At 47.3% G+C, this 26,525-nt stretch overlaps 1 protein-coding gene across 1 annotated transcript in view; it reads right to left on the bottom strand.

Annotated features, from left to right (window-relative positions):
- trps1 (trichorhinophalangeal syndrome I) overlaps positions 1-20,024 on the bottom strand; it is a 100,721-nt gene extending 80,697 nt beyond the window's left edge. The window contains exons 1-2 of the mRNA XM_076051674.1: positions 19,782-20,024; positions 116-526 (exon numbers count right to left, since the gene is read on the bottom strand). Coding sequence (XP_075907789.1) covers positions 116-128 — 13 coding nt within the window. The 5' untranslated portion in view covers positions 129-526; positions 19,782-20,024. The remainder of the gene's footprint in view (positions 1-115; positions 527-19,781) is intronic.
- Positions 20,025-26,525: the final 6,501 nt, after the last annotated feature.

Here is a 26,525-nt window from a genome sequence, read left to right as displayed (position 1 = left end):
GCTGACAAAAGCCAAAGCGTATCTATAGTATTTCTATATTTAGAAGGAAAAGAAATCTGCAGTATTGAATGTTTTGATGCTGCGGTGAAGGTGATGGCTGCCGGACGTGTCCTACCTCTGCTGTTCATCAGGTTATAAAAACATCCTGGTCGTCTCCGAGCCTTGGCATCAGCTCCGCACCTCCACCTCCACCTCCAGCAACACCACCGCTGCTGCTGCTGCTGCTGCTGCTGCTGCTGCTGCTGCTGCTGCTGCTCCGACAAACTCTCCACTGGCTCCCGGAAGTCGCGCACTAATATCCCAGCATTTCCTCCAGCGGCTCGGCGTTAACTCCACACAGGTTAGGAAGAATCAAGAGCGTCGAGCTCTTCTGACTTGTAGATCCGTGTCAGAGGTTGACAAGCAGGCCGTCCCAACGTCCTGTCCGGGGGTTCTCTCCTTATTTTCTTTCTTTTTTTTCTCGGGCTGGGAGGGTTAAGGGGTTGGGATTCTCGGCCGTCAGCGTCCAACTTCACCTTTTAACCACCTGGAAAACAAGGCAAGCAGAGACAACGTGAGGTGGGGGGGGGGCTTTTTCAAGACCTTTTTTTTCCTTATTTTTGATGGGTTGATCAGAGGTCGAGGAAGGAATAAAAAGAAAGAGAACCAGAAAAACACCGGGCCGCCCCCCCTGCCCCCCCTGCCCCCCACCCCCCTGCTGAGACCCCTGAGGCTCAACGCGCTGATTAACTGGACCAGCTGTGTGTTTTCGCACCACAACTGGATGGACGCACCGAGACCTTGGTGGTTTTATTCTGTATGTTTTCCCTCAGGTGTCTGAAACGGGTTTTGACCCTTTTTCTGAATCGGCTTGGTTACCTGGCTGCAGCCAAACACGCACATGCCTTGAGTTGAGGAAGAATCCGTCCATTAAATGAACAAGCGTGCACGCACACACACGCACACACGCACACATAGCTGCTGATTGGCTGCAAAGCTTTTTTCCCCCCGAGTTTGAGCTCGAAGGCCATGAAAACAGTGAAGAATTCTCCTCAAAGAGAGAACAATCCCCGATGACGAGCTGCCTCATTTCACTATTGATCTCCTCACGAAGCCGCGAGTGGGTGATGCTCAGCGGTTAACAAACAAACCCATCATCTGCTCCAGCGTTTCCAACACACTGCTGTGTTTTCTTTATCTGGGAATTCCAGCGTTAGAAGGTCCGACTCTCCGCTCCACTCCGTTTCCCTTTTTGTTGCCCCAACCACAGAAAATAACCCCACCCTCTCCCTCCGTACCACTCCTCTTTCTCTGTGCCACCACTTCTCCTTCTTCTCCTCCTCCTCCTCCTCCTTCTTCTCTTTCCATCCATCTCTCTGTTTTTTTCTCCCCTCCTTCTGACCGCAAATCTAAATCTGAGTCTGTATTTATACGAAAACGGTTCCTCGGGTCAGTCTGAGCTGTGTCTGAGTGTGTGTGAGTGTGTGAGTGTGTGAGTGTGTGAGTATGTGTGTGTGTGTGTCAGCAGGCAGATGAGAGACAAAATCATCACACAAAAACAGACACACACACCTACTATTTTTAGAAAGTCTCGGCCCGAGACTCGTGTCTTTTTCAAGAGATTCTTTTTGGACCTTGAGTTTGAGCGACAGGTTGCAGGCAAACAAAGCAGGAAGTGACGCCCGCAAAAGCCACTTTTTTCTTTCACACGTGAGATGATAAGCAGCGTGTTGGAGCACGGCAGCAGTGTGACTTTATCTGGTGTGGGGGGCGGGGGGGGTCACGAAAACGAAAGATGACAATGGTTTCCAGTTTGAAAGAGAGAAAAAGCCTCACTGGCAAGTGCACTATGAGTCACGGCTGAAATTATGAGTCATTTCAAAGACACTCCCCTCCCAACACTCAACCTTTCTTTCTTCTGTGTGTGTGTGTGTGTGTGTGTGTGTGTGTGTGTGTGTGCGCGTGTGTTTGAGCACATAATAATTGCACTCGGGGAATAAAATACTTGACGTGTTGTGTTTGCCGCCTGATGAAGACGTTGGCAGCTGCTTGCAAGTTTGGAAGACTGCTTCACCGGCTCTGTGAACGGCCGACAAACGCAGATCAAAAAGATAAAAGTGACTCAGAGGAGTCCGTCCGTCCGTCCGTCCGTCCGTCCTCTCTCTGTTTTCCTCCTCTGCTGCCCCCGTCCCACTTCTCCTCCTCCTCCTCCTCCTCCTCCTCCTCCTCCTCCTTATCAAAACCATCTTTCTCTAACGCTTCCCCTCCCTCCCTGCCCCTCCTCTTCTTCTTCCTCCTCCTCCTCCTCCTCCTCCTCCTCCTCCTCCACCTCCTCCTCCCTCTCCTCAGCCTGAGCGTGTGTGTGGTCTGCTCCGACTAGAGACCGTTACATTGTCCCAGACAGGTTGGACTGCGGCGGTGGTGGTGGTGGGACAGCCGGGGGTTCCTGCTGCTGCTGCTGCTGCTGCTGCTGCTGCTGCTGCTGGTGCTTCTGGGGAATGTTTGTTTTTCTGTTTCCAATTTGGTCCGGCCGGCCGGCCAGCCGGTCCGAGGGAGTCCGCGCTCCGCTCCGTCTCAAACACACCATTCATGACGGCCCTGACGTACATGATTACACACAAATAGCCACTCAGCAAAGCCCCACCCCACCCCTCACTCCCTCCCCCTCCTTCTCCTCACACACACACACACACATTCAAAGGCAATTTTGCCAGTATGAGAAGAAGAAGGAAAAGGGGATCATCTTTGTTCTCGCCATTTATTGTGCTCTGATTTGTTATTGCTAACGCCAGTCTGAATTACATGGCGGTCAAACTAATTACGCTTGTTTCTTCCGCGTCTCTGCGACTGATTTATTATCCCCTCCACCCCCCCACCCCCATTTCCTCGCCGCTAAAAATGATCCCGCCTTTTGTAAAAGGCCCGTTTGATGTGTCTGGAAAAAAGAAGACGGGCGTCTCTCTCTCTCTCTCTCTCTCTCTCTCTCTCTCTCTCTCTCTCTCTCTCTCTCTCTCTCTCTCTCTCTCTTCGAGATGCCGAGGTCCATGTTCCACCAATCAGAGGACAGAGGGAACATTGTTTCATATTGCATTCAAGTCTGAAATGGATTATTTGCCGCGGATTCGTTTTGTTTGGATCCCCAAACAGACAGACGGACCTTAAGGTTTCTGTTTAATTGCGGGCCGCGGCAGACAGACAGACGGACAGACGGACAGACGGACCTCTGGCCCAGTCTGATGCACCACATGCATGCATTGACTTTCTGACGTCATGCTGCCTCGATTATGTTCCGCATTTTGTCAATTACTCATCTGGGCCGAGAGGAAATAGGAGGTTTTCCTGGATTTTTTTTTCTTTAATCAGACAAACAGAAGTCTTTGTTTGACGCTCAGTCAAAAGTTTTGTCGTTAAAAAGTCGGCGTCCTCGTTCTCCCTTTTTACAAACAGGCTCTGTGGCTCGGCTCGTTACGGCGGAGCGGCGCTAATTGCAGCGTCCCGCTTGTAGCGAAACCAGCCGAAAGTTTATCTCTTCACCCCGGACAGATTACAACAGCGTGGCAGTGATTGTCCTGGATACACAGCGAGGAAAGGCAGAAAAACTGGGTCTCCGGCTCCAGCCGTTGACTCATCACTCCTGCAACGTGGAGGCTTCATCACAAAAAAACACAGAAGTGAACGGCAAAAAGTTGTGAGCGAGACGATGTAGGTTGAAATTTACATCCCGTTCGTCCCCAGTTTGGTGGTTGCAACAACAAACACGCTGGTGAACAACCAGCATGGTTTTATGCCATAAAGGCTCATTCACGAAATAGCCCCGGTAATGGAGCAGCTGGTGGGTTTGTCCCAAATCACACACTGCAGTGCCACAAGGTTTGGAGTCTGAACAACGCACAATTCACGCGCTGACTTTACCAAAGGAAAAGAAAAAAAAAACGAGTGGAACAGCAATAAAAATGTCAAACACTCTCAACGCTCAACATCAAATTGGTAATGCGGCGAAAGGGGCACGGTGTTAGCATGCTAGCTAACAATAGCAACACAACGGATGCGGTGAGATATTTTTAAAAAATAATAATAATACTGTCTTTACCCCCCCTGGCTGTGGTTTGATGTTGGAGGAAAAGGCTGAGGTGGAAGAAGAAGAAGAAGCAGTGGAGGCGTTCTCAAACAGAAACATTGCTACTTCCAGTAAATGCAAAATATAAATATCTTTGTGCAACTTGGGACAAGGCTCACGTCCACATTGAAGAAAGAAAAAAAAATTGGGACTTCCCTAAAACCTGACTGAAGCCCATCAAGCCAACTGGAAGACAGCAGATCTTTCACTGACAAGTGGACAATAGTCCCAACCGCAGCCACTCCCACCATCCACAGCCTCCGCACCACCTTCTCCCTCCACCTGAGAGCTGCACACGCTAAACTGGGTCAGGCTTTTCTGCCCCAGTGTCTTGCTTGCTTGCGTGGCTTAAGAGTCAAATGATAATCCGCAGAAGGAGGAAGTGCCTCCTCTGCTGCGATCAGGGCGACAGTCGGGTATCAATCAGCAGCTCGATCAACCAGATCTGTCTTTATTTTGCTTTGTTTTCTCGCTGTTAGGGCTTCAGGGCCGAGGGTGTGGACCTGATATTGAGCTCGTACTGCGCAGCTCGCACGCTTGTAACTGACACGTGGCCACTCCTCGCTCGTAGGACGCATTTTTTTTTTAATCCCCTTTAAATGATGGAATGAAGGTGTTGCTCAAGCACTTCCTCTTCTGATGAATGCTATTGCACAATGGCCGCTTCCTTATGAGCGTGACGGCCCTTTTTCCTCTGGATAAGGCAGATAAAACAAGACTATGGTTTAAAGGGCCAGTGCACCACATCTACGTGCAGGGCGTCCAATAAAAACAGAGACTTTGGTTTTACTTTAAAGATCTTTCATCACTTGCAATATCTTGATTTCACCCCAAATTACAGCTGCCATAGGAAGGACTGCATTGTTTGGAATATGTATCACATGCCTACACTGGGCCTTCACATGAGAGGCCGGCACTTCCCCTTCCAAACACCACTTCCGATAGATTTGCAAACATAAGAGAGAGGAACACGTTGGCAGGCCTGTAAGTCCTTCAAAAAAAAGAAAAGAAAAATGAGCTAAACACCATGAAAAAAAAAATTTGCCCCACTGCGGCGCTGTGCCGCGGTGTGCCACTTTTCTGTATATTCACCCAAAAAAAAAATTCTGTTTGGCAACAACTATAAACACAGGCGGAGATCTAAGTTCTGAAAAGTCTGCGGACTGGGGAAGAAAGAGAGAGAGAGAGAGAGAGAGAGAGAGAGAGAGAGAGAGAGAGAGTCGGCGTTTGGTGCGCTAGCCAAGGTAGCAGCCGCAGAGGGAGCCAGTCATTGGTTGAGCCGCGTCTGTGGCCGCTGGTAGAAACAACCAAACAACCAAATAACCAACCAACAGCGCCAACAGATTGGTGTTCATGTGCAATAAGAGCGATGGGAAACTGTCGAGCGGCATAAATCACGGCAGCTTTTGACCTCTCGCGTCAAAAAAAAAAAAAAAAAAAGCAACAACAGGGCAGCACAAACTCTGCTTCAGAGGCGCTCGTAGGCGTAATGGAAGGAACTGGTAGCTGCATAAATCAACATGCTGATTGTTGACGCTCCCCTCCCCTCCTGAAAAAATATGGAAAACAAACTGCGGCCCAGCCAGAAACGACCAAGAAAACACACACGTCTGTGAGCAGCCGGCGCACGTTTGCCAGCAACTGTCTGAAAAAAAGACACACTTACACACACATACGTGTGTGTAAGTGTGTGTGTGTGTGTGTGTGTGTCATAGTTTTGGTTTGTCCGTCTGGGTTAGCTCAAACATGACGTCAGTCACAGACACACGGACAGACAGAAACACTCTGATAGATTTCACCATGCACATGATAAACACACGCCTCCTGTCTAACACGCACGCGCGCACACACACACACACACAGGCTTTCCGTTCCCGGCGAATCGCTCGCTTCCTTCATACACCGGAGGAAAATGTCTGGACAAACACACATACACACATATACATGCGCACGCGCGCTCACACACACACACAACGGAACATTTTCAAGCCACAATGTTGACTTTATAGTCCGTTCCAGAGCGCTTTGCTCGCTGCTGCTGCTGCTGCTGCTGCTGCTGCTGCTGCTGCTGCTGCTGCTGCTGCGGCTGCTGCGGCTGCTGCGGCGGCCTAACGGAGGAGCTAGCCGCTGCCGGCGCAGCATCGGCAAGCAGGAAGCGGAGCTGCGGGGTCCGAGGACCAGTGATGTCAGCGCGAGGCTTCCATTCAAAAAACAAGAAGGAAAGAGAAGAAAAAAAGAAAGAAAAAACGCCGGCTCATTTATCGGAATTCAAGTCCTGTTCATAAAATTGGTAACAATAACAGTACGTGTGGAGCGCTGGATACGTTTTACACCCTTGAAAAAAAAAAAAACACAGAGTGATGTTAGCATGCTCGGCGGAATGACTCGCTACTAGCTAGCCAATTGTAGTGAAGCATTAGTGTCAGGTTTTGCATTTGGTTTAAGGGTGAGGAAATCATGTCTGTGCTGCGTTGACATTTATGTGTTTGCAATGTTAAAAAAAAGATCTAGCAGAAGAAGAAGAGGAAGAATGTCACCTCTGTTAAGTGCCAAACGACAGTAAATGATGTGGGACAACGCCACCTATGTGTCAGTGCACTGTACCTACACGTGTGTGTTGAGCATTATTTGACCGTCTTACACATTGAGAACACCAACCTCGACTCCCATCGACCGCCGCCACGAGCTCATCAGCCAAAAGCAAGCTTGATTTTCCTCGTCCGCCCGGCGGCTCGCTCAGTCATGACTACACCCTCATTTGTGCCAACATCAAAATTTCAAGGCAGGTGCCTTCAATTTAGGTCAATTTGAGATTTATAGATCCCCGGCGCGCCAAGATAGAAATGGGATTCTTTGAAGTTGCGCGAGGAAAAAGGCTTTTCTCCCGCCGCTAATGTCCGCGATCCTTTTTAGCGAGTTGAAAAGAGGAACACGGTGAGAAACGATTTGAAGATTACCTTGAGGTCTAAATCAGGGGGACAATTTTATAAAGCGGGCCTCCGTGTTCTTTCTGTCTAACGCGCTCCTCGCCGCTCCCTCCCTCCTCTGTTCCCATTTGGAAAATTGAACATCGTCGCCGCGGTGGCCGTCGCTCTTAAATACAATTTAGCCCGAGTCTTGCCGCTAAGATAAGACACTCCTCCGTTCTCGCGACCGTTGGTACTTATAAAGATGTCGCCCGTCGGGCCGCAACACCGCGCTAAAAACAAACACAACAAAACAAAACAAAACAACAAAAAAGCACAAGCGCTTGTTTTATCAGCAGATTTACCTGAGTAGACGGCAGCATTAATCCCCGTTTCCTCACTTTACACCTAGCCAAACTAATCCCCGGGAACGGACTTTTTCTATTTTTTAGTATTGTTTGAAAAATAAATCCAGCGCTATCTCGCCGCAGCCCATGTGCTTTTATTTAAATCTGGCAAACGCTGCCTCCGGTATCGGAGGGGCGGGGGGGACCGCACGTTTCTCATTTTTCACACCAGCGTGACAAGGTCGGGCCGAGCAGCCGCCCGGCAGAGGAGGAGATTTAAACACTTCGTTTTCTTTGCCCGCTGTCCAAAACAATGCAGCTCTGACGGACATGCTCACATGAAACGGCCATTTCATGTGCTAATTTTCTTTCTTTCTTTTAAAAGCCAACTTCCCAACTTTTTCTTCTTCTTCTTCTTCTTGTTCCTCCACAGACAGGAACCTTTAGGCGGGAGCCATTCTCACAGCTAGGTGAAGCAAGGGCCCTCAGAAGAAAAAAGCCAAAGAGGACAAACTGTTGTGTGCATGTGTGTGCGCGTGTGTGTGTGTGTGTGTGTGTGTGTGTGTGTGTGTGTGTCGTACTGAGGAGCCCAAAAGCCATGTTGCTGAACAAACGCCATGCCCCCCGCTGTGCCTTTCTCCCCTGCCCCGACACACACAAGAACACACACGCACGCACACACGCGCACACACACATACACACACAGGCCCGGGCTAAATTCAACTGTCAGCCGTAAACTTTGGCCGGCCATCTTCCCTCCTCCTGCTGCTTGTGTCCATGCAAATGAGCTGCTCTGCTTTCCTGTCCACCCTCCTGCTCAGCCCTCTCCTCCGCAGCCCCTTTCCCCACCTTGTTGTCCCGAACGTCGCTTCAACCGTCCCCCTCCACCCCCCCGACCTCCCCAGCTGTCCATAAAGGAACCACCTCCGCCCGCGTGTTTATCGTTACATCTCCTCATCCATCTTCCCTCCCCGAAAGGCCAACGGCGGCCTGGTTTCCATCCGAATGGAACGCTAATATGGCCGTCGCGGGGGGAAGCTAGCTTGCAGGTTCCGTGGGTCGGGGATGGGGGGGGGCGTGAGATGGCGAGCAACTAAGCACGGCACCGAACGCGCTCCGTGGTATTTATACCCACGCAGGGCGATGATCCTCCTCCTCCTCCTCCCTCCGCACCCATCGGCCGTGGAGTCACGCAATTTGGGGAAACAAAGAAAGCTGTCGTCAGCATAAATCATTGTGAGTCAAGGAATCTGAAAACTTTTTTGGCAAGTGTGTTTCTTTGACGTTGCCCCTGCTGAGATATAAAGGCCCACTGTGACTGCTCACACATTAGTCAAAGAACCTTCCAATAATTGTGATAATTATAGTCGTCCTGACATGATACGACTCGGCAAACAAGCAGGTCAGACTCTTTTTTTTTTCTTCGGTTGATCATGATATTTTTTGACCTTTTATTGCTACCAGTCAAGGTGCCACACAACTTGAAACCACGCATAGGCGACAACAGCAGCTCGCGCACGATTCCAAAGTTTCTTACTAAGTAACAAATTATAGGGGAAAATTCCCCAAACTCTTGGGTTTATTTCTAAAGGTTTGGGTTTGCTTCAACTTTTCCCGACACAAGACTCCAAAAGGTGCCTAGAAGCAGGCGGCTGGACCCCCAAAAAGCCCACAGACTCACTTCTTTATCCCCTCTCCCTTATCTGCTCCCCAGGAATGAGAAACGACCCTCTTCCTCTTTGCTCCTTTTCATCCATTCTTCCACAGCAGCCCCACCCCCTCTACTAATCGCTCGCGCGCGCGCGCACACACACACACACACACACACACACACACACACACACACACACACACACACACACACACACACACTTGGGCCTCTGACACCCTCCCCTTGACAAAAGTCTCAAAGACCCCCAGATGTGCCCCCCTACACTTCATTTCCATTTCAAAAAAAAAGAAAGTCCCACCTCCCTCCTTCCTTCCCTCCTTCATCCATCCATCTCATCTCAGCGCTGTTTCCATGCAGAAACACTGAAAACACACCATCCACACACACACACACACACACACACACACACACACACACACACACACACACACACACACACACACACACACACACACACTTTGAATCAGGTCAACGCTTCACCCCTGTTCAGGACAAGACAAGAGAAAAAATACTGATCTGGACAAACACCACTTATCAGATCCTTTAAAAACAAGACAGCGGTAAACAAGCGTCCATGGTAAAAGGACGTCTTCCTCTTTCTGCCAGACGCTATACACAGAGAGAGAGAGAGAAAAAAAAAAAACGCTGACGGGCGAAAAATTATTATTTACCCAAATGTTGCAACATGCAGGAAGGCAAAAAAAAGGTTATTTATGTTTAGCTTCCATGGTGAACAACGCAGCTGGACGACCCAGAAGTGAGGATGTTGAGGATGCTGTCGTCACTCTGAGGAGACGTCAGGAGGTCTGACAGGACGACCGGCTTCTGAAGGAGCAAACGGCAGCCACTTCTTGTTTTCGGTGTCAGCATGGGACATTAGATCTGGTGAGTGCAGGCTCACACATCAGCTATCAGAGGCGGGGGAGGCGGCAGGAGGCCCCTCCCCAAGTCTTTATGTGTTGTAATATAGGTCACATGTGTTGAACTCACGGCCCGCAGCTCCAATCTGACCTGCCGTGTCGTTTCAAGAGGCCTGCCAGAGCTTGGAAGTTGTGCGACTGTTTGAATATTAAAGTCTGTGCTGTTTTTGAGCGTACACTGGCCAGACACGACACGTCCCAGAATGCTCGTTGACTAAAGTGCTTCCACACGAGCGGTGTAAAGGTTGTGCTTTTGCTTCAAAGGTAAAGTCTGTGTCCCGCTTTTAGGCGGCGACTGAGCAGAAACTTCATCTCCCACAATGCACACCGACCAAGTCTGTTTGCACGCCGAGCAGAGTTGAGGCGTTCCCACGGACGGTGGGGACGTTTCCAACATGAGATGAGTTGACAGCGAAGGGAGGACGTCTCACTCAAGTCTGACTGCCGGAGTTTAACCTGGGACGATTCATGTCACAATAACTCAGTTTTACATGCTAGCGCTGCTGCTGCTGCTGCTGCTCAGTTTGGAGTCCGGGACCATCCCAAAACCCGCAGGCCAATCAAGCGCTCTGAACTGCACTCAGAGAAAAAGACGGATCCGTGCCCCTGAAACAGTGGGTGTGGTTTGAGGCGAAGCCCCGAGGGCAGGAGCTCAAGCTGTCTGCAGGCCTGCACACCTCCAAGAGCCCAGGCAGGATTATCACCTCACGACAAAAACCCGTGAAACAGGTGGGGCTGCTGGTGGAATTGAAACGCGCTTGGCTCCGGTCAGAGCCTGAGCGGCGAACGTCGGGACAGACCAGAGACGAGCGCGGAAATCTGCCACACCGCCCTCCTCTTCCTCATCTTCCTCCCCCTCCTTCTTCATCGTTCTTTCCCTTCTCCTCGCTACCAAACACACGACCCAGCTTGCATGAATAAAATGCTTTTTTTTTTTTTTTTTTTTTTTTCATTTAAAGAAAAAAAAAAGGCCTAGGTTGGCAATCGATGAGTTACGGCACGACGCCGCCTGCTCTAGTTTTTTAATGTCTTTCTCGTATTTGTTGCGCGCAGCCAAACGCACGAGCAGCTCTGCGAAAGGCTGCCGAGCTGCACCACTCGCTTTTTTTTACTGCAGGAGGAGGGAGCGGAGAAAAAAATAAAAAATAAAAGTTCACTTGTTAGCTGTTTAAATCATACGTTTTAATATGACGGGATGTCGTAAAAAAAAAAGAGAACAAAAATCCGCCCCTTGTTACGCAGACACACACGAGCACTCACTCGCACCGGCCGGCCGGCAGACACACACATGCGCGGCGAGCCGAGGACAAAGACGACTTTGAAACGATACTCAGCCACCAGATGTTTTTTTTGTTTTTTTTCTGCCAAAGCCCAGACTACAATACTAATGGGGCCGCACGTGTGCGTGTGTTGGAAAAGTTTCAGGGCCTCTCACAAGGCTACTTTCTATAAATCCCTCCATGAAAAATAAAGACCTGACGTCAAATCATTTGCTTCGAAAAAAAAAAAAGAAGTGTAAACCGGCAACACTCGCTGATGACTGGAACACCGAAGAGGCGGCGGCGGCGGCGGCTGGCGAAGGCATCGCATGTTGTCAAATCCTTGAAGGAAATATCATATTGTACTGAGCGTGTGTGTGTGTGTGCGTGAGAGAGAGCGAGAGAGACAGAGGTGACATTAGCAAACAAACGTCAGCCTGTATTTACACTCAGAGTCACATCAGACGATGATCTTGCTGCCATTAAATTGCGTGTTTAGGCAATTGTCACCGCTCCGGGCCAGTCGTGCTGCGTTCAACCAATCCTGGCATTTTTGGGTTTTTTTGAAACGATATCGCCTGTATGAAGGGCAACACGTTTATCAAAGTGCTACACGGAAATAAAAGCATGGCTGGATGAGAAGGAGGCAGGAGTTCATTCAACAGTTGGTCGACCCATGATTCAAAAATCAGAGTGAAAAGTCTGTGGCAGCTCATGCCATATTTTTTTTTTTAATTTGGGGCGGGGGGGGGGTTCGACTGACAGAAGTGCAATTTCGTAACCTGAAGAATTATTTATTATTTATTATACAATAATTTGCTAATGATCTGAAGAAGACGCAGACTCGCAAGGACGGGCGCAGCTGGTGCAGCGGTCTATAAACGAAACAATAACACTTGAAATTGGATTCAAACGAGGGATATGAAGGCCAGCGGGTGGAGGGAGGGAAGACCGGTGGTGGAGGGAGGGAAGGCCGGGGGTGAGAGCGTGATGCCTTTCGTTTAGTGAGAAAAAGAGATTTAGATGTCAAAAACTAGAAACTAGAAAAGGGCGGGGCGTTGACAGAAAGAGAGAGACAAAGTTGCTTATCTGGCAGCTACACAATACAGGTGTGTGTGTGTGTGTGTGTGTGTGTGTGTGTGTGTGTGTGTGTGTGTGTGTGTGTGTGTGTGAGCGCGCGCACATGCTCTTGATTTGACTGCTGTCAAAGCAATCATCGCATCACTTCTCAGTCACTTCAGTCCTGAAACAGAAGTGAACTCTGTGGAAGACGATGATTCAAAGTAAAAGAGACTCTTCCGATAAGACAGCTGGAGGACTCTTTACATTGCAGCGCTCGTAGTGTGGGGTGAGGGGGAGGGCTGAATCAACACGTGGAAATGCAAAGCTCAGGATCAAGCCTGACTCGGAGGGGTGTGTGTGTGTGGGGAGGGGGGGGGGTGGAGACGTTAAAAGGTGCGTACTGGGCGTTTAATCAGCCGCAGGATTCCGAGCGTCGCCGCTCACTGCGGGCGGAGGTTCTGAACACACGCCGAGCGGCGCAAGCTCAGCGACAGGTGAATGGTTCAGCTCACAGGGAGAGGATGGGGGGGGGGGGGGGGGGGGTCATTTACAAACACCAGGTGCTTTTGTTTGAAGTCACCTCAGGCGTCTACGGAGCCTTTTAGTTGCAGCGTCCTCGGCGTGGAGTGAAGGGGGGGGGGGGGGGTTTAAAAGTGCATCCGTGCGGCGCGCAGCAACTTTCTCTCTACTGGCTTTTGTCACTCGGTAAGACTCGACGTCGCTCTTTTCACTGCGTGACCAAAGTGAGACTGCAGACGGGGCGCCGCTGCCCCTGGGAACAGCACGGCAGAATTTTGCAAATGTGCGACATTTGTACAGCTCGTAAATCCACCTGGCAAAAAGTCGGGCTTTTTTGGAACAAAGTCACAAAAGTTTTATACAATATATATATATGTATATATATATATATATATATATACATATATATATATATACATATATATATATATTCATACATACATACTATTCATACATACATGTATATATATATATATATATATATATATATATATACATATATATATATTCATACATACATACTATTCATACATACATGTATATATATATATATATATGTATGTATATATATATATATATATACATGTATGTATGAATAGTATGTATGTATGAATATATATATATATATATATACATATATATATATTCATACATACATACTATTCATACATACATGTATATATATATATATATATATGTATATATATATATGTATATATAAAACGAAGAAGCAGAAACACATTACCAAAACTATTTTCTTATTACACTTCTTTTCTATACTTATTCTATTTTTTTTGCACATTATTCATCTGATGTAATATCAGATTAACGTGAAAAGTTCAAATAAAATCGGGATGGACGAACGGAGGAGGCCGTTTTTCCCGACACACACACACGGGTCTCACTGCACACGCCGTCTCAGAGTACCGAGAGCCTGCAGATATTTACCCGGCGCCAATAAACCAACATGTGCCGTCGTCTCATGACACACGGCATCAATAATAATAATAATAATAACGACAATAATAACAATAATAATGACAGCCCAGGGCTTTGCAAACATTTTCTCCTTCCACAAATCTCTGTGACGGCAACATTCGAAACACATGCAGCTTTGTTTTATCCTGGCAAATCTGATCAGACGTCCAAGACCAAACAAACTGTGTGTCTACTTTGTCTCGGCGTGCTCGCTGACAAGTGTTTACAGGAAAGCTGCATTTTTTTGGTCTTTATTCCCCCGTTCCTAATGAGAGACAGTCACCAATATTTAAAGCTTCTCTGGGATTTGGCCATTTGAATCCTTTGTGGGAACACCTTGAGGAAAAAAAAAAAGAAAGAAAGGTGCAAGCAAGCGACGGGCGAGCGAGACGTCAAACGACAAAAAAGTTCTGGATTGCAAAAAACAAACTGCCGTTGTGTGGTCGGCCGAGACGATTAGCTCACCGGCCATTTTTACCTCCAATGAGCTCTCGATTTGTTCAAAGGGCAAAGTGGAACGCGGCCTCGGAACAAATCGTGCGGTGGTGGGGGTCAGGAGCGGCGAGGAGGGAGGGTGGGAGGGGCCGATTGATAGCTGAACAGGAAGCATGTGCGTGCCAAGCGCGGCGCTGAGTCAAAGCAGACGGGAGTGGCGACTCATAACGTCTCACGCGGGTTTTTTCCCCGAGATAACTCACAGTTTTAGTAACTACCTCATCAGCGTAGCTACGGGATTACGGGCCGATTAAGAAAAAAAAAAAAGGCCTTTCTGGAACTATAAAGAGTTTCTTCTACCCCCCCGTCCCCCACCACCGCCACCATCTGTTGCACATTTAGGTGCTTTCACTGACAATACTCAAGACAGGAAGTCAGCAGGCACAGCCAGGCTCTCTGTGGGCTTTGACCGTATAACCACTTGCAGTGATGAAATACGCTGTTCATCGCTGCCTGGAGGAGAGTTTGCGTCGCTCTTTCAATCTGTCTGTACTCGGCCCCCCCCTCGGGGGGGGGGGAGGGGGGGGGCACTCGCACCATCTCATGGAGCCCGGAAAACCTAAGTAAATATCAACGCATCTAATTATTTTGTCTTTGGGTTCTCCGCTGAGCACTTGCATCGTGTGACGCTTCTGCTTGTCCAGACTCTTCTATATGGATTGGAGAAGAGCAAAGGATGATGGGTACCACAGTAGCGTGAACCAACTGGATAGAAACGCAGCAGTCGTTGCCTGAACGGAACCGAAACAGGTCCACAACAACTCATGGTGATGATACCGTGAAGCTGGCCACGCTGTTACATCCTCTGTAGCAGAGGGCCACTGGACAGCTTGGTAAAATCCACAAGTTTGCATTAGTCATCAAGCATTTATCACAAACAGGTGTGCCAACTACATAGCCAGCCACCTTCATGTCCAAATGTGGTGAGAGTGAAGAAGCTTTCAACCGTCTTCCTCGTAAGTTACAAACACAGCTCACGTGAACAGGAGCAGGTAGCTGAAGCCATAAAAAGAGCAAAGCGCCAGAATTCATTGGTTCGCACTTGCGACCCACGGCCGATACGACGGGTACAACGCCACCTGCTGACAGTTAAGCAAGCCCCCGTCTGTCTGCTCTGCGCCCATTCTGCATTTCTCCTCGCAACATTTGCTTTGTATTCCATGGAAATATGACTTCAATCGTCGCATTTCTCTTACTGGCACAAATCTCTGCCCGACCGCCACTTTATCAGTCCCCACTGTATCGTGACAGAACGACTGTTTACTCTGAGATCAAAGCAAGAAGGGAGAAGAGAAAAAACTGTCCCATTTCTGGATTTGTATGTCCCAGAAAGAATGAAAGAAATGGGGGGAAAATCAGAGTCATTTTGCTAAACCAAGACCATGTGCTAGTTATCTAAAGCAGGCCGTCTGAGAAGACAGACTTTCAAAAAAGAGTCTAAAATAAGACCAGAAGACATGAGAGACAAACTGAGGGCCTAAACAAGGCTGCGCTAAACCACAGACAGAGTGGGGATGACATTCTGGCCATTAGGCAGACGAGTTTTCCGCAGCGACTTCCAGTAAGCGCAACAGGAGAATGAGCTCAAAGCGCCTGAATCGAGAGGCTGCAAAGAAAAAAGAAAAAAAAGTTGCGTGACGGGGTGCGACACAATGCACCGGGACAGTTTAATAAGTTCGACACAATTGCGTCCTTGGGATACGGACGAAAAAACACGCGCGCGAGTAATAAAAGAAGCCCCAGTTTCAGGAGAGCCAAGAGAGCCGGTAGCCTCGCAAAAAGCTCTCTGTCTCCCTCCTCCTTCTTCTTCTTCTTTAAATAAACTATCCGTGACAAATGGAGGTTTTCCTTTATCTGAAAGTGCAGGCGGGGTTGAGATGAAGAACGGGGCCATCTCTAATCTTCTCCGCTCATTGCCAACGGTGCGAGTTAGGACACTTTAACGGCATCGGGATCAGACGTGAGGGGGAAAAGAATTTGATTTGTGCGTCCGCGTGGAGGAAAGCATTTTTTGGAAAAAAGACGCAAGGACTAAACTTCTCTTCCCTCGTGGTCTCGTTAACAATTTTCAGAATGCTTTCTGACAAGTTTATAATAACTCCCAGCACTCGAATGCATCATTTCAAACACAATTCAAAACTGCCACAGAATACGTCCCACCGTTCTCAGTATCAGTAGCAACACAACTAAGCATTTCACCACGGCACTTCAAGGACGTCCACGGTTTTCTTTCACTTCTTCACACCCCTCTGTAGTGGCCCGCGAGACTCTGAATGGGGCTGCATGACCGTCTGTCTGGCGTGTTAATGCGCAATCTACCACCAGAATACCAGTTTTAGGGAACAGCGGTGACTCAAACAGCGAGACGGCGGTGCGATGAAACGAGAAGCTCCTCAAACGGACGGAGACGGAGGTGACGACCAGGAGGGGTCTGACGGTTGTGGCTGAGGCCTTCGAGTTGTGTTGATATAAGTAATACCAGGTAAAAAATAATAATTTCTAACTTTTGCAGGATCATGCAAAACAGCTCCAGCAAAAGTCTAAATAAAGTTGAACTGCTCTGTCAGCCTTGACTCGGCTGGAATCCAGTGCAGCGGGGCTCTCTCAGTGCTTTTCTGCAGAACTCCGGCTTCAACTTCTCAGAAAATTAAAAATGTCTCTCCTATTTTTTCAAAGCCTTATATTTTTTTTCCTGAACTTACTTACTTCCTTAAAAAAATATATATCCACCATTAAAAAGATCAATTGTGATTACTACGTCAGGCAGTGAGTTTCGGAAAAAAGAACCCAGCGTTGGAAGTATTTCCACGTCTGAAAACATCCTCCCGTCTGGCATTTTTACACGCCGCCGCCGCCGACGACTTTTTTTTCTCCCCGCACTCGCTTACACATGCGGCCGTGCCGCTCTGAAACAGTCAGTCAGTCAGACGCACTCGCACACACATAACAAAAAAAAAATGCATGGCAGCCCACAAAATGACTACAGTTGTTCCTCGTGTCTTACAGAACATCAAACCATCAATAAAAGGCAGGAGAGACATTCCAGCTAGTTGAACAGGACGTTTCTCACTTCCCCTGCGTCCATGTGTTCTCGCTGCTTCTCCCTCTCGTTCCGTCTTTCTCCAAACTTTCCCTCTTCCCGGTTTCCACCGCAGAGGCTTCACATATTGCAGCCATATGACTAAGTCATGGCCGTCTCTCTCCCCCTCCGTCTCTCCCCAAACACACACACACACACACACACACAGACATAAGTGCTGTGTTCACTCCCAGGTCTAACACACACACACACGTACTGGAACAAAAAAAAAAGTTTTACAAGCAGAGGTTCTCTTTAGGAAGTCATCAACTGTTTTGACGTTTTATAGCCGCTACGAACACGACCGTAAGACACAATAATATCCAGTGTCTGCGAAGAGAATCACTCGATTGAGACGCCGCCGCATGAAATGTTTCCACACCTTTTTAACGGGGGACTCGTTAAACGTTTAAGGTTCTGAGAAAGAAAAATGGGCCCGCCGCACGCACGCACGCACGCCACAGAACAAAAGCCGCGCAGAGTCGAGCATGACGACGCATGAAGCCGACGTGTGTTTACAAAAGTGGGTTGGTGGGGTTGGGGTGGGGGCGAAAACGGTGACACGCGAGACAAGCGTGACAGCTAAATGCTGGTAGATAAATACGCCTCCACTAAATTGAAAGCGCCCTGGGGCGGCGACAGGCTGCAGACTCAACATGCGACGACGGCAGGAATAAAAAGATAGGGAGGCAAAAATGTGTTCGAAAAAGCTTTGCATGTGGCATAAACTCAGTGGATGAAGTCCGACGGGGTGAGGACGCGTCCGCAAGCCCCGACTGTAAAACTTCCAGTAAGCGGATTTAGCTTTGTCAACATTTGTTTGACTCTGCCGAGACTTTTGTTTTCAGGGAAAAGGGCGCCGTAAAAACAATCATGTGTCACGAGCCTAAACACGGGCCGCGCACCGCTGCCTATCAGTTGTCCGAAAAGTTACGGCCCTGCAAAACAAATATGCCGTGTTTACAGCTCGGTAATTACAACTTTGTTACGGTTCTTTATTTTGTACATGGTGAGGCAACGTCCCTACAGTAAAATCTCAAATTAACTACATCACAACTTGTGAAGTTCTGCGAGTGAGAGACGTAGCTGCAAAAAATGTTGTTGTTTTTGCAGAAACTTTAAAATCCTGCTTGATAATCACAACGTATAAAAATAAACAAAAAACAAAAAAAACAACTGTAACATTATTTGGAGCATTCATGCTCGACATATTGCACACTGATTGCTGCGCGCGTGAAGTTTTTTAAGAAAAAAGCTCAAAAAGAAGCATAAAATTCTGAAATAGCACAACCTGGCAACTACGGTTTTTAACTGCTGTCCGTCGGTTTTTGGGACAGTGTAAAAGCGTCACAGGCCTCCTCTGTTGTTACCACATGATAACAATAATAATCAGCGAGGTTATCTGCTGCACTGAAGTTTACAGAGTCGACATCCTTGCAGTTGTTTAGGGGGGCCCAGATTTGGTGAAAGTGCGGATTTAAAAAAGGGAGGAAAAAAAAGGCTTCCTCGCAGTGTGTGCCTCATTGTACTGACTTCACATACTCTGCTCTCCCCACAGAGTTGTCATGCCTACCCGGCTCCCTTATCTCAAAGGAACATCACAGTTTCTTACAACAGGAGGGGATGAAGAGGAGGAGGGAGGAAGAGAGGAGAGGGAGGGGGTCAACTTTTCTTGCAGAAAGTTAAAGGCGACTCGGGGCTGCATCACTGCTGAAAAGTTCCAACAACAACAAACAAGCAAAGCCTACATAAACGTGTGTGACTTGTGCTTTTAAGTTGACAAGACAGGACGCTTTGTTGTTGTTTTTTGTTGTTGGTGGTGGTGGAGAGGTGGTGGGGGGGGGGGGGGTGTTTTTACGACAGTTCACATCCACCATGCGCTTTGGGAACTTCCTAACAATGATCGAGGTGCCGTGCAGGCTGTAAACCACTTGATAAACACAAACCTCTTTGATCTACAAGTGTTGCGCTACTTTCCTCTCACTTTCTTTTCTTTTTTCCTTCAAGAAAATCACCCCACCGCCCCCCTCCCGTTCCCCCCCTAAGAAGAAGCACCAACACTGCGGGGAATCCATCTGCGCCTGATCCGCAAAAACATCCAAGTAGGCTAACAACAAACAAACTCCACTTCCACTCTTTCCACCAACTCGCCGAACTTGGGAGTATCGAGCTGTGCAAAGGAGGGGAGAGCGGCTCGGCTCGGGTGGCGGGGGGGTGGGGTGGGGGGGGCAGAGAAAAAGTTATCAATGAACCACGCGTTGACAAAGTGGCACAGTCCTCGGCTCGAACGAGGGAAAACGTAGGAGTTGACGCAGCTCAGCCGGCTTCTACCAGCTCGGTCGGGATGCCGTTGATCGTAAATGACGCACACACACACTCGCACGCAACCCGAGGAAGAAGGAGGAAAAAATTGAAAGTTGAGTTTTTAAAACAAAAACAGAGACAGACCTGCTTGAAGCGACCCTCCGCGTCCCGGTATATCTTTCTATTTTAGCCTGGTCGGAGTCGTGAAGCCCGCGAGCCCGTTGTTGTTGCCTGTTCCGCGGCAAAAAAGCCCCCTTTTTCTGTCTCAATTTGTATTTGTGGTGCGTTTGGGTGTCCTAGCCCTCAACGTAAATTGCCATGTGAATTGAAAAGCGGCGCTGCTCTCTTTTTTCCCCTCCTCCCCTCCTCCTCCTCCTCCTCTCCTCCCCTCCGCCGCCGCCTCCTCCTCTTCCTCCTCTACCTCCTTCCCCTGTCTTCCCCTCTCATTCACAGCACATTCTCCCCCTCTGTCCTCTCCTCTCGCTTCCCTCCGCTTGCCGACGCCGCTCGGGCCGTTAGTTACATAAGACGCAAACCGACTGCTGGACGTCGTAAAAACAAAACAAAATACAAACACGGAGCCGACTAACGGCAGCAGCGCCGCTGTGTTATTTTCTTCTTTATTTTACCCCATCTAGTCCCCGCTAACTACACTAGCCCGACTTCCTTTGATAAGACTATAGATCGCATTCCCCCACTTTTATATATCCGGGAAACACGCGTGCCGGTGTGCAAAAGCGTTCCGCTCCATTCTTGACTTTAAAATGTCACTGCAGCGAGAACTTAGAGGGAGGTGGAGGAGGAGGGCAGGGCTGTAGCCATGATGTGCATTAAAAGTGTCGCCCTCTCTCCCACCTTCGACCACCACCACCGTCTCTTTTTTTTTTTTTTTTTTTTTTTTTTTTTATCGCTTACCTGTTGATCAAAACAAGCCCCCTCTTTTTTGGTGTCCCGTGTTAAGATGGTGGCTGGCTGGCTGGCTGGCTTGACTCGGCTCGGCTTGTTCGTCTCTTTGTGGGAATTTTTTGTTGTTGTTGTTGTTTGTTGATGATGAAGTCGGACGGGGTGACTGTGTCTTTCTGTCTTTGGTCTGGGAGGAGGAGGAGGAGAAGAGGGAAGGAGAAGCGATAGGCGAGAATCGCTGCTCTTGGCGGGTACTTGGACGTGAACCCGGCACGTTTTTCTGTTTTAATATTCCCGATGTTACACCGTGACGGTGATGTTCATCCGCTCCGAGCAACGCGGGGGAAACAACCCTGCTGCACAAATCAGCTGTTTCTCTTTGCACCACCAAGGCAGTTTGTGTGGTTGTTGTTGACGTTGTTATTGTTGCTCAGACTGGTGTTATCGCTTTGCTGTGACAGGACCTCTCCGCCTGTCTCTCTCTGTAAAGGCTGAGGGCATTACGTCACAGGAGGAAGACACAGCAGCTCTATTAATATCAAGAAGCCACCCGAAGACCGACTCTTAAAGCGACACGCACCCTGATACTCGCTTATTATGGACGCGGCTCGGGCCAAATCAGCAAAGATGTTTAAAAAAAAAAAAAATCAAAGACGGGAGGGGGGAGGGGAGGGACTTAAAGCGACACACATCCTTTAAAGCCAACCAAATAGGAAGAGAAGCGCTGGGTCTGAAAGTGGTGCATAGGAAGTTAAGTGATGGGATATTTAAGCGCAGATGGATTCACATATGTATATCTAGCTAGCTAGCTAGCTAGCTATTTAACTATCTAAACATGTATATCCATCTATGATATATGCACATACATATATACATTTATGCACATAATGTATACATATATGTACATACATATAATATACACTCGTTCGTACATTTATATAACTTACATTTATTGATGCATATTTTTTGTATCTGTGGCAAACTCACTGGACAAAGAACTGGCAATTCTTTTTTTCTCTCTTTGCTGCCACAACCAGTTTCTTGAGTTGTTCAAGATTGGAGATCAGGATTCCTTTATTGCCATTGCCCTGTGTATACAACCAAATGTCAGCGAGCACACGCCAGCTCGCTGTTTATTTGCAGTGATTTTCCATCAGTCAAGGAACAAACAAAGACTGCAACCGCTGCCACCGATTTATTATCAGTGGAGACGAGGAAAGTAAAAAAATTGCCTGTCGAAATAAATTGTGTGCTTCTCCATGTTGATGTGCCCTCATTAATTCATCTTAAACGAAACTGTAAACATTTGTTGAAATTACCATTTATCACATAACTTTGGTGACTTGAGGTTTGTGTCAATTTATCATCAGATAGATTAGATCTGATAAATATAAATATATTCATTCATCAGGTGAAATGCACAGATAGCCTAAATTCTTGCATTAAAAACATGATGGAAAAAATAAACTGACACAAACACAATTTACTCGACAAAATGTGACAGAATGTTATTTATTTCTTTATTTTGAAAAATAAAGAAGTCAGTGAAAACAGCAAAGAACATGAACTTTGTTCATTCACTTCTTTAATGTCTCTGTCTATGCTCAGCCTGAGCTATTAAACACTGTTTTGGCTCCTCCTCACATTGGAAAACCACGTGCAAATGTTTCCCAGCAGATGTGTTATTACAGCTATTTATTATGTAAATCACTCCGTCATGGCCTCGGAGCACACATGAACTCAGGTCCACACTTGCATCCCAAATCCTCCGGCAGAGTATGTTTTTAAATTACAAAATTTGACGTGCTCGCTCCCTTTTACACTGGGAGATCAGAGGTGCATACATATTAATAACTTTTATCTGGTATCGCTTACTTATTTAACCAGGGGGCTGAGGTAGCCTGTAAAAAATCTCAATCTGTGGACGGATTTATAAAAAGATAATTTACCTGGAGCCACCGATGTGTCGAGCGGAAAGCCAAACATTGGAGAGGAAACTTTCTGGCTTCTCTCAATTACAAATTATCGACTTGTAATCGTGACTCATTTTGGAATACACTCTGTATTAATTGCAAATATTATGGGCAAGCCAGTAATAAAGATTATAAAGAGAAGAGATTTATTTTTGCATGCTTATTCTCTCTTTCAGAATGCTTACTCCAGCACCTATTTTCTATGATGGCCATAAAAAAATAATAATAATTAAAAAAAAAAGTTAGAAGTTTACAGACAGACTTGCAGGAGGACTGAATGGCCCTAAGTCATGAATGCAGCCTTGTTACCTTGGTGGACAACATATTCTCTTCGCTAAGTTGAAGAACTTCAAAAGCCAATACTAAAAATAAATAAAAAACATTTGTTGCTATAAAGTAATAAAAGTTTCTGCTGTAGCCTCTGGGGAAACCACCTCCTAGTGAGAGCTGCAGGTTCGGACAGACCGCAAGTAAGAAGTCATGTTGAAAACAAATACACACCTTCCGCCTGGTGCCCTTTTCAACATTGACCACCTGTTGATTTCACCTGGTTCCTATTTTTTTCCCCCACCACTGTCCTAATTTGAAATGTCGCAGCTACTCCTCCCTTGCGGGGGGGCATTGCTCTCCTTTTTCCTTCTCGCAAACGAATGTGGCTGTGCTCGAAGAGGGTGGTCCTTCATTTAGCCCTCGGTTACCCTAATTGTCTAACCTGCTATGCAGGGTTTTCGAATATACCAGCAAGGAGTAGTTTGAAGGACGCAGTGTGACATTTCTATAAAGAATAACTTCGAGAATTAGACAGAAAGGTCTGCAACATGCGTGTGAATGTCGAGAATGGCACCCGACGACGAGTGCACAGCGGCAGGGAGGCCGAGTCGGAGCGAAGCAGAGCGCCGCAGCCATTCCGCAAGCGCCGGAATGATGGCTGCCATCCCACGGCCTGGCGAGTGGCGTGTGGCCATCTAATGCACACACACAGCCGCGGCCGATTGGTGTGTGGGCGTGCTGCGGACACAGACTTCACTGTACTCTGTGTACCTTGGCCTCACACGGTTCACGGACGTTAACACGGCGGTCGAATCCATCAAACTTCGCCTCGACAGCCCGGGACACAAAGCGTGGGCTCTGCTTCTTCTTTTTTTTCTTCTTTCCATGATTAACCAAGAGACGTGACTCCATGGAGACAGAGCCAAGGGGACGCGGCGAGCCGACACGAGAACAAGAGGCATCACATCGCGATCAAAAATATAAGTGTGGGCCTCAAGAGGCTTTTTTCAGGTCTTTAATTCCCCTTAAATGCAGAACTAAGTGACTGATTAGGCATAAAAAATGAACCTCAAGAAAGCATCTGTCAGTTTTTCCTGCAAAACTGAGCACTGATTGTGAGGCTGAGAGTGCTGTCATTGACATGAGAGAGGTACCAGTGCTCTTTATGACATCACAAAGGGTGGATTTTTATGAAGCGTGCTGAAGAAGCAAACTATGGTTCTTAGAAAGTTCACAGACGGAAGATTCCTCATCAATGGTAACAAAGTGAATTTGGCACAATTGGAGCCCAGACCGCCTGGTGAAGCCATGTTCAGTGTTTGCCACTGTGAAGAAAACAACAACAAACATTTCACTAATGACAGGTTCCGGTGAAGGATGGCCTGAGAAACAAATAAAACAAATCCTCTGCAGACTTGGATCAACGCTGATTTCTCCTTTTTTTTTAAAATTATTTTTCTTTGATAGGCTTTGATTGTAGCCGGCCTTAAACAGAGAACACAGTGAGGAAAAAAAAATGTTTACAGACACAACAAACCACTTCCCAGTAATCAGCAATATTCGGCAATCCCTGTGAGAAGATGAGCCTTTGAGTCAACACCGCAAAGATCGCTGCCTTTTCCTCGATTCACCGAGCTTCGATATTTTGTCTCGAGTTCCAACAAAACCTTTCACTTCTGAAAACTGTTTAGAATAATAGAAATATAGACAGGTCCGTGGAAAAGGACGCTAGGGGGGCCCAGGAGCAGAGAGTCAAGGTGAATTTAATATAAACACACACTCGTCTTCTGCCTGCTGGCTCACACACTCCCCCGAGCGTGAGGTCAGCCAAGTCGGACGTATTCATTAGACATATACGTGGAGAGTAAGATTGGAATCCAAAGGCAATTTTCTGTGTTTTATAATACTGTGTACACTGTCTGTGTTTAATTGTTCTTCTTCTTCTTCTTCTTCTTCTTCTTCTTCTTCTTCTTCTTCTTCTTCTTCTACTAACTTCTGCTTCTGTTTTGAGCCGACCCACTGGACTGTCAAGCGGCTCCTTGTTTTGCCCTGCAAGTTTTCCCCGCAGTGTTCGAAATCCAAGCCTCATCACCTTTGAAACTCATAGCAGAATGCCCCTTTAGAGCCGCGGTTGGATTTGAGGTGGTGTCGGGAGGCTTTAGCTCTGCTGTGTAACGAACTGATGCGGTGACATCACCTCTCGTCCTTTCATCTCTCGCAACTGCTCTTTCTGTCCATTCGCTGTTTTTCACTAAATTGTTCAAACTGTTTCGAATTGTTTTGTTTTTCCTCTCCTCTCCTCTCTTCTGCAGTTACCGTGACGCCAGTTGATTTGATTCCCCCTAGTTGGTCAGTGCGGTTCATTGCCAGACGCCTGTTTCAGTGACGGGCACACAAAGACTCTCCTTCAGTCACTTCTCTTCTCACCATAGCCGCACAATTCTCCTCTATAATGTACATACAGTATAAAAAGAACACACACACACACACACACACACACACACACATGTCCTCCTCAATTTGCATGTTTCACACTACGTTTTGGCCATTTTTCTGTCACAGGATTTATTTCAGGAGCTCCAAAGGCGGAGCGGTAAAGTCATCCGCATGGACTGGGAGTTGGGACTTTGCATGGTCAGTACCTTCTGCTGTGTGAGTCACCACTGTGGTGGCCAGGCTGCTTTTTCCACATTAGATCCACTGTTTGCAGTCAAACCTTAATCTAATAACTCATATTTATTTTATGCCAAGGGGCAAAAGTCATTATATTTCTTTTTCTAAATAAAAAAGCTACTTTGCCCAACATACACGCCCGGTAAATTGGATTATAACCCACTGGCATAATTATCTACTTTCAACTGCGATATTAATCTCGGATCCTGGCACAAAAGGTCCGAGTAATGACAGGAAATAAACTAAAACTAAAAATAGGAAATTAACTCAGTCATGGGAGCGAGGTAAAGAATGATTGTCACGTCCAAAAGATTTTTGCTCAGACTGGATTTCCTTGAAGTTGAGATTGTTTTTCATGCTTCAATCTTGCCAAATGTTTTATCTGTGAGCTCGGGTTGGACACGTATTAAGATGGAAAAATGAGACATGACTCCTCCCTGTGGTGGTTGAGCTGTGAGGTTTTTTTTTTTTTTTTGCCCAGCATCATGACCACAGCCATCCAGATTAATAGAAGGCTGAGGAGCCAGTGGTTACAGTTTCTATATAATTGTGCCTTATCACCACACAAAAGAAAAGGGGCATTATGGGTTTAATGTGTTCTACTTGGTGCTGCATTTTTGTTTTTTTGTTTTTTTAAAAAAAAAAAAATCTCCTACTGAGATGAAACAAACCACTTGGTTGGCAGAGTGGGGGAATAAAGATCAAACGCTTTTGACACTGCAGTTTGCCGTGGAGTCGATACGATACGGACGGATAACGATCAACGAGCGTCTCGGCATCGCCGTTGTCATCTCTGACGGCTTTGACCCTCCTTGGAAGATGCAACCGCCAAAGTCTTTATCTCAACGTAAACCACCCTCGTACGTAGAAGGAGGCTCGCAGCGGAGATTAAATCAGCGGGCTGAGCCGCAGTGAAGTCAGCCTTCAGCGGATGGTGACATATCTATTTTTGCAGGACATCTCGGGGGAATCTGACGCCGTCGAATGAGATGTGGCTGGAGAAGGGCGGGACAGTAATCGCTGTGGGAATAAGGTGGAGTTTAGATATTTTCCAAAGTGTCGGGGACCA

Source organism: Nelusetta ayraudi, unplaced genomic scaffold (assembly GCF_046127955.1).
Source record: "Nelusetta ayraudi isolate G7.1 ecotype Tasmania unplaced genomic scaffold, CSIRO-AGI_Nayr_v1 ptg000135l, whole genome shotgun sequence".
In the NCBI taxonomy this organism is placed as follows: Eukaryota; Metazoa; Chordata; class Actinopteri; order Tetraodontiformes; family Monacanthidae; genus Nelusetta; species Nelusetta ayraudi.
Note: the sequence above shows the minus strand (reverse complement) of the source record. Positions and strands in the feature narration are given on the sequence as shown.